The sequence below is a fragment of the Brassica napus genome, chromosome A3, assembly GCF_020379485.1.
Source record: "Brassica napus cultivar Da-Ae chromosome A3, Da-Ae, whole genome shotgun sequence".
Classification (NCBI taxonomy): Eukaryota; Viridiplantae; Streptophyta; class Magnoliopsida; order Brassicales; family Brassicaceae; genus Brassica; species Brassica napus.
The window spans coordinates 7892082-7900547 of record NC_063436.1 but is presented as its reverse complement, the minus strand read 5'-3'; the positions used below and the strand labels follow the sequence as shown (position 1 = coordinate 7900547).

At 38.5% G+C, this 8466-nt stretch overlaps 1 protein-coding gene and 1 non-coding gene across 2 annotated transcripts; one reads left to right on the top strand and one right to left on the bottom strand.

Annotated features, from left to right (window-relative positions):
* The first annotated feature begins 282 nt into the window (after nt 1-282).
* LOC125607704 lies at nt 283-389 on the top strand. The gene has a single exon (XR_007338775.1). It is a non-coding gene; the product is annotated as a small nucleolar RNA R71 (small nucleolar RNA).
* Nucleotides 390-5343: 4954 nt separating this feature from the next.
* On the bottom strand, nt 5344-6962 carry LOC111214575. Its single transcript, XM_022717540.2, has 3 exons — nt 6207-6962; nt 6024-6085; nt 5344-5947 (listed from the first exon to the last, which is right to left on the bottom strand). The coding sequence occupies exons 1-3, from the start codon at nt 6234-6236 to the stop codon at nt 5548-5550; spliced, it is 492 nt and encodes a 163-aa protein (XP_022573261.1). The 5' UTR covers nt 6237-6962; the 3' UTR covers nt 5344-5547.
* Between the last annotated feature and the right edge of the window lie 1504 nt (nt 6963-8466).

Sequence of the window (8466 nt, the reverse complement as noted above, 5' to 3'; positions counted from 1 at the left end):
CCAACAAACTTCAGCTGCTCTTGGGTTGCTTTTTCAGCAATGAGTAGGTCGATCTTGTCTTCCAAAGCTTTGATCTCTTTCCTCGTCTGCTTATCATCTGTTCTACTGCCTCTGTCGTGGTCTCCACTGTAGACTGCATCACTCTTTACCATGTTGTCAACCAGTTCTTCTGCATCCTCCTCAGTTCTCCCCAAGAAGAACCCATTGCTAGCTGTATCCAGTCTGGCTCTGTACTTAGGAAGAGCACCACGGTAGAATGTGCTCAGCAAGCTCTCCTTAGAAAAGCCATGGTGTGGGCATTGAGCTTGGTAGCCCTTGAATCTCTCCCAGGCTTCACTGAAGCCTTCCAAGTTCTTCTGTTGAAAGCTGGAAATCTCGTTTCTCAGCTTAGCAGTTCTTGAAGTAGAGAAGAACTTCTCCAAGAATGCTTTCTTGCAGTCATCCCAAGTAGTGATGGAGTCACTGGGTAGAGACTTCTCCCACTGACGTGCCTTATCCCCCAAAGAGAAAGGGAATAGCTTGAGCTTTAAGGCATCTTCGGACACACCATTGGTTTTTGACAACCCACAGTAGCTGTCGAACCTGTCCAAGTGATCAAATGGATCCTCTAGAGCCAAGCCATGATACTTGTTGTTCTCGATCACGTTGAGGAGTCCTGATTTGATCTCAAAGTTGTTGGCTGCCACAGCGGGTGCTCGGATTCCCAATCTATGACCATGAATGTTGGGACGGTCGTAAGTGCCAATGGGTCGAGCTGCTCGCTGTTGGTTTTGAGGTATGTCTCCCATATCAGTACTCAATCTCTGCAAGTGAGCCTGTTGCTCTTCTTCTCTTCTATTTCTAGCACACTCTCTCTCTAAAGCTCTGATGTCTGCAGCTATTGGAACTAGGTTTGATGGACCCCTGCTCCTCAAGTTCATACACCTGTAGATTAAAGGGAGGTGAAGAAAGAGAATCAATAACAAAAGAAAATAAAAATGACTTAGTCTCAAGCAAGTGACTAAATCTCAATGTTCAAATCTACTCAGAATTTGGCAACGGCGCCAATTTGATGTTAGGAGTTTTCAAGGCTCCTAAGACAAATGTTGTAGTATAGAAGATTGTCGAACCAGTTCTGAGGGATATCAAAGCACTGAGAATGCAAGTACTCACTTAATCTAAGTGCAACCAATGATTTAGATGGGTTTTAAACTACTACTAAACTAGAAAGCAATAACAGAATGATACTTTCTTGACTAAGGGAAAAGAGAACTCATGGGCATAGGGATTAGACCTTGGGTGATCAAGTATCGAACTAAAGATGGCAAATGATCAATCAAACTATCAACCTTAAGCCTAGACACAATTCTAAGCAAGCTCTATGTCTAGATGAATGCTCATTTGCTAACACATCTCAAACATCAAATGTCTTTGGTTGAATAATATGAAAGCAATCATTACTAACAAGTCTATTAGCTATCTTAGCACCTTTAACAACAAATGTCTTTGGCAAAGTATACTAAAAGCCTAGGAGAGTTGTCTCAGACATTTCATCAAACACCTTTTGGGTGGGAAATGTCTATTGATCAACTTTTGAGTGGCCAACTCAGAAGATGCATTATGAATACTCTACTAGCAAGGAACAAGAATGATCTACACTAAAACATCCTAGAACTAACCTAATCACCCTTAATCTCCCTAACCCATAAATTCAAAAGGTGATTACTCACTAATCTCCATGATTCCTCTTGAACCCATATTGGATTTCAGATTAACCATGTAGAGAAATAGATAAGAAATCAACAAGAACACAAGATGAAACCAATGAAATCTGAATCAAAAGAGGTTTTTTTACTAGTTCTTCTCTAGAAAAGAGATTGTTTTGCCTCCAATGGCTTACAAAAGTACTTAACTTAGGTTTAGAAAGTGTAAAACATCAAAACAAATGACCAAAAGGTCCCTGAAATAACATAAAAAATCGTCCAAGCAAAACACCCGGAGTGACCTAGCATAGTCGCTCCAGGAGGTCACTCCCGACGCGTTTTTTCGTGTCTCGGCGCGTCAAAACGCGAGTGACTTGAGCTGGTCGCTCTGGCTGGTCGCTCTGGCTGGGAGTGACTTGAGCTAGTCGCTCTGGCTGGTCGCTCTGGCTGGGAGCGACCTCGGTAGGTCGCTCTGAGAGGTCACTCTGCGATGCTCGACCAGGATGGATATGCCTCTAGTAAATTGATCATAAATCCTTCATTACATCTCCAAATGACTTGAAACCACTTCCATTAGAAAGCTAACTCAATTTTATGTGTCTCCACAAAATCTTAGCAACAGGAGATTTCTCTAAAGGCTCCATCCATGCTCATCTTTCACCTCCTTTTGGATCACAATGCTCCCAAACATCTCAAATCACTCCATGGCACACTCCAACACCTAATAAGGACAATGAATGCAAAATGCAACCTAGACATGGCTAAATCCTAATCTATATGATGAAAATGCTCATGGATGAATGGATAAAACAATGTAAATATGCAAGATATCATTCTTCCTTGCTAGAATGGCATTTCGGACAAGTCTGTCTATCCTTTTGACAGTTACCGGTGCAGTTGATGATATGGAGTTATGAAGCCTGTTATTCCTGCTCAACCAAAGGGTGTATATTGTTGCTTGGCCGACCAAGAGACGGAGAGTAGGAGAACATACACTGTATCGTTTGAACTGATTTCAATTTGTTTCTTTTTTCAAATAAAAACTCCTTATATTTCTCACACTACTTAGTTATCACACTATTTTTGAAACTGTTACTCTTCATGTGGAGAGGTTTGACACACGATGCCATTGTTAAAAATTCATCTTTTCATGCATTCTAGGTACTCTCTCTTTTTTCGCTTAACAATATCCTAGGTACTTTCCTCAATTTTTTTTTTTCTGATGGCTTCATTAGTACCTGTGAAAGAATGAAAAAATTCAGTTTCTAACCTCACAGATCGATGGTTTCTGATGATACTGTTCAAGAGAACTTCTTTTAGATGATTAAGAAAGAAACACATTTTTTTTGGTCAGGGCTTTATGCAAAGTTGGCAGATGAAAATTTAAATACAGGTTAGTGAGACTAAATACTCTGAAACTCTTCAATACTCAACTCTAGATTTGCATCATGTTGACTTTCATGAATCTTTATCTCCTCTAACCTACTTTTAATAATTAGTTTTTAAGTAATATGTTTGATCAATATAACTTTTGAAATAGACTAAATTTATTTTCAATTTGCCAGGAAATGTTTATTGGATACGGTGGTGATAATTTGAGGAAGAAAAGCAAGAAGCTTACCTTAAAGCAGATTTACAAGGCTTCTAATAAACGTGAGAAGCACTTCAAGCAACAAAAAAATAAGAAAATGTGGTCTTTATTAAAAAAAAAATGGTGATAACTAAGGTAAAAATGGGGTTTAAGAAACATTGGTGGAAACGAGGATTCATGTTTACGATCTCTAAGATCAAACCAAACTTCAGGTAAGTTTTCTTATTTTTAAATATGTTTATTGTTCTTATATAATGTTACTAATTTTTTTAGATACTCATAAACAAAACTTCAAAAATAAATAATACCATTGAAAATGAAAAGAAAAAAAGATTAATAAAAACAAAAAAATACTCCCTCCGTTTTTTTATATAAGTCGTTTTAGAGGAATTTTTATGTTCCAAATTATATGACGTTTTCGGTTTTCTATGTAAAATTTATTAACACTTAATGTTATATGACCAATGATTATATATCTTCTAATTTATTATTGGTTGATTTGTGGTTAAGTAAATAATTAATGATGTTTTGTTTAGAAAATATAAAAAATTAATGATTTCTTAATCTACGTGCATAATTCTAAAACGACTTATATTAAAAAACAGAGGGAGTATAAAAGACTATAGGAAATGATAGAATCTAAAAGAACAATCAATAAAAATGTCTTCTATCTAGAGTCTCTCCCACAAAGCCGCCGTCAAACCCTAATTCCATCAACAACAAGCTCCTTCTCTCGGTGGCCGCTAGAGTCTCGTCTCCGCTCACCGCGGGTCTCCTGTCCGTTTTAAGCGTGCCGCCTCAACCCTTCGCCTCCTCCTCTCGTCTCTCCTCCTTGTTCGTGTGTCTGGGTTAGATGGGTCTCTCCGTCGAAACAAACTGAAACCAAAGGCGTCTTTGGTCTCTCTGAAGCATGAACGAGGTCTGATTAGTCGAGGTAAGCTTCGGGAGGCATGGATCTACCTTTAGTCACCGATTGCGCTTGGATCTGGGTCAGATCCAAGATCTGAGTCTCGCTGGAATGCACGACGTGTCGCTGCCGTCACCGCTTCTGCCTCATCGTGTCTCACACCAGTCGGTCTCCTCTTCTGTGTAGTTCCAAGGTTGTTGTAGAGCTTCTCCTCTCTTTATCGAGTGAAAGGTAGATGTGAGGCGCTCCACCAAGAACCTATTTTCTTAGTTCAAAAGACTACAACCGTGGCGCTCGTTGGTAATCGATTGGCTTCTCCTTCTTGCTCTTGACGCCGTTTTACTTGGGTTTTGAGGACATCCCGCTGTGAAGGCATCTCCCGCATTAAGGCGGAGCTCTCTCTTGCCGATTTGAGTCGCTTGTTTTCGAGGAGTCATGACTCCTCCTGCGCTCCATTTCCCTTGTTCCATAGCTCTGACAGTTGGTTTAGTGTGCCCTCTGAGTCTTTGCCGCATCTCATGTGTCGTGTGGCCGGTTGGGGAGCCAATTTGTACCGCCTACGCTTGACCAGTAACCCAAGTTTCCATTGTCAGCAGCATCGATTTGGATTAGTAATTTTATCTACTGTCAAGAAAGCTTGGGTTTGTTTGGTTGACGTCCTCCTCCAGTAGTGTTCCGGGGTGGGAGCCAGACACCTCCGTTGAAACTGATTGGAGCCACTTCGATGGTTGCTCGACTGAACTCTCCTTCAAGCTTTTCTCTTGCTTCTTCAGGATTGCTCCAGTTATAGCAAGAAGGGCTTTGGACAGAGAGTCTCATTCTGTTGTCTCTTGTTCTATTATGTCATATTAACTTCAAGCTTTCTATTGATAGAAGCTTGGACTTAATAATCTAGGTTCTTAAGGGTTTTTAAAAACTTTTTGAGGCTCCTTAGAATCAAATGGCTGTCTCAGTAGACCGTGGTTTCAGATTTATTTTGTAACTGAAACTTCATTACTAGTAATGACATTTACAATTTAGCAAAAATAAAGACTATAGGAATAGGAAACTTTTGTTCAAAAAAAAGAAAAAGGAATAGGAAACTTCAATTATCTACAAAAAGTAATGTAAATATTTTAGTTGTATTAGTCTAAGAGAGATGTTTTCCCTGAATTTTCATAGTATCTAATAATATTGGCCGTCTTGAAAAAAAAATCAATATTTTATACTTATTTTGATTTTATTTTGAACATGCCGCACGCACGGGAGATAATACTAGTAGATAATAAATCCTAAACCAATGGTTGGATTAAGGAATCATCTCCCAAAATTTCTGGAATAAAAGTTGAACACATAAAGAAAAAAGTCCAAAAAATAGATAATAAATCCTAAACCAATGGTTGGATTAAGGAATCATCTCCCAAAATTTCTGGAATAAAAGTTGAACACATAACGAAAAAAGTCCAAAAAAAGAATGGTATTCCTAGGAAACAAAAGGCAAAAGCCTCAATATGATTTGATGGAACTCTATACGTGAGGAGAAACATAGATCCCACCATATGGCTGATATGCCCGAAGAATGTGACACACATCTGGTCTTTAAAAGACGCCCTCACGGCAATTTCCAATAAACCAAACACAAGGTATAAGACAGAGGGGCCTATGACATTGAAAAACAGGACGACATCAAAGCCGCCCCTTGTATAGAAAATCTGAAAAGTTAGCAAAGTGAATGCTGTGATGATCAAAATATGCATCACTACTGAGTAGACTACTCCCGAAGTCATCCTGCAGTTTACATGAAATCAAGACATGTATTAAAATCAAATAGCTTTTAAATAAGAGATAAACAAAAGACACTCACCTGAGAATAAATCTTAGTGAACGTTTCCACATATCTTGTCTCTTTACAAGAAAGTCATCCATCTACAAAACAAATTAGAGGTAAAACATCAAATTAATGACTATCTTAGTTAAACCGTAAAAATCAAAAGAAACCCAAATTAACCCTAAAACCCAAAAGATAAAAGCTTATCAACTAACTCACCGGCAGGAGTATAGGGACAGCAACAGACATAGCAACAAAAGAACTGACGGCAGTGACTTAGAGACGGTAGTGCAAGCCCCTGTTCTGAAGTTTGATGGAAAACTAGGCATCATAACCTACGTATTTATATATAAATAAATATTAAAAAGTGAAAAGAAAACAAATAGGAAAAGGAGTTGTCGACCGACATACGAGGACTTTTAAATTTCGTACTAAATTTTATAATTTTTTATAATTCTTCAAATTTTATTTACCACAATGAATCAATGATTAGGGAAAAGTACAGTTTCCCTTTATCAGAATTACGTTTTATAATTAGAGTATTGTAATCATAGTTTTGCAAGTATTTACCCTCTCTTCAAACAGATTTGTTTGGCAGCTCTACCCTCTGATCAATTTTCTCTCGGCATTCCTAAGCTGCTTATACTTTGAATTACTGGATGATAGATTTACCGGAAGCTTGTGCGCCAAGTAACAGAGGTGATGCATAAGAGACGGTTGTTGTGGTTTTCAGAGTTGAGTTCCAGCCACTGAATTGGTAGATGTAGTTTCGTGAGTCGTGACCAGACCGGTGATGGTATCCCACCAGACTCCAATTGAATTAGTCAGTTTGGCTGCCACCGCTGGAATCAAACTCGTTCTTGAACTGCCTAATGCCTTCTATATGGTTCGGACGGCAAGCAACAAGACTTACTATACTTATCATGACAACAGACTCATTGGACTGGATACGTTTGTACTTTGTAGGCTCTTGGTGTCTTTTTTATTTCCACAAACTAGCATTGATTTTTGTTTCAAAGCTAGAATATGAAACCGGAATGTATATATATTATATAATGTGTTTGACCACAACACTGAAGATTATTGGGGGAAAGTGTATCTGAAATCAGAACTAATGCTAATGCAATTATTCGTAATCCTGCTGTAAATTACAGGGATATTTATTATGAAAAAACCTTTGAGCTATTAGGGATAAATGTCCCACATCGGATATTGGAAGGGATCCTTAACAATATATAAGATGATGGGCCACTCCACTTAGCACCAATTGGTTTTATGTTGGAAGTCTATCTAGCTTAACATGGTATCAGAGCTCGATCCACACAGTCCAATCTGATCCATTATCGATCCAGTCCAAAGTTGGCCCATCGATCCTTGCCCGAACATTCCGAGATTGACGCTCAAAGAGCCATCATCTCGAGGAGGCGTATTAGGGATAAATGTCCCACATCGGATATTGGAAGGGATCCTTAACAATATATAAGATGGATGAGCCACTCCACTTAGCACCAATTAGTTTTATGTTGGAAGCCCATCTAGCTTAACATGAGCAAATACTGGTAGCCTCAATAAGAAGCCAGCAAAGGAAATTGATTCAGTAGCCCTTAAAGAGTTCAAAACACACTATTTCTCCTTCAAGGTGGATAGATATCAAAGCCAAGTTAACGCAAACATAATGTGCTTATTCAGCGGCTTCAAGTGCAGAAGCTCCAGAGATAATTTCGATAAGCTCTGTGGTAATAGAGGCTTGACGAGTACTTTTGTAAGTGAGGGTGAGAGGGTCAAGCATTTTTCCTGCGTTTCTGCTTGAGCTGTCCATGGCAGACATCATACCTCCCATCTCACTACATGCATTCTCCAGCACCGCATTGAACATTACCTAAAACAAAGTTTAAGAAAACCTTATATGTTTAAACACCGTTCATGGTTACTTACACAAGAGAACTGGAACTCGGCAAGATTCTCTTGAATTATGAGTAGAAAACCAAAAATGAGTTGAAAAAGTTGATGTTTGGATAATTGGATGGTTCATTTTAGGTATTAATCATGGAGCTAGTAAATATGTAACAGGTTGATAGTGTCAAACACATTTGCAATGAACTTGGAGCTAGTGTGTTGACAAGAATCATTCTTTTAACTTGAAGGGTTAAATTGGAACTTCAATGCCGCCATTGAGGCTTGCCGTCAATGGAATCACCTTGTTCATCATCGCAGCTTCAAGATTCAGTTTTACACTCTAAGGACGATTACCTGAAAGAAGTCAATATAAGATGATAAGTATCATGTATATAGTATAGATATCATTAGATACTATTCTCTGTATATTCCCTGGAATATCTCACCTGTACGTTGTATATAATATCGTATCAATACAATGATCAGTTCAAGGGAAACAATATTACCCCTGAACCTTTTACGCAAATTCCCAACTCTTTTCTTCTCCTTCTTTCGTCTTCTTCTTCTCTAAATCTCTTTTTCT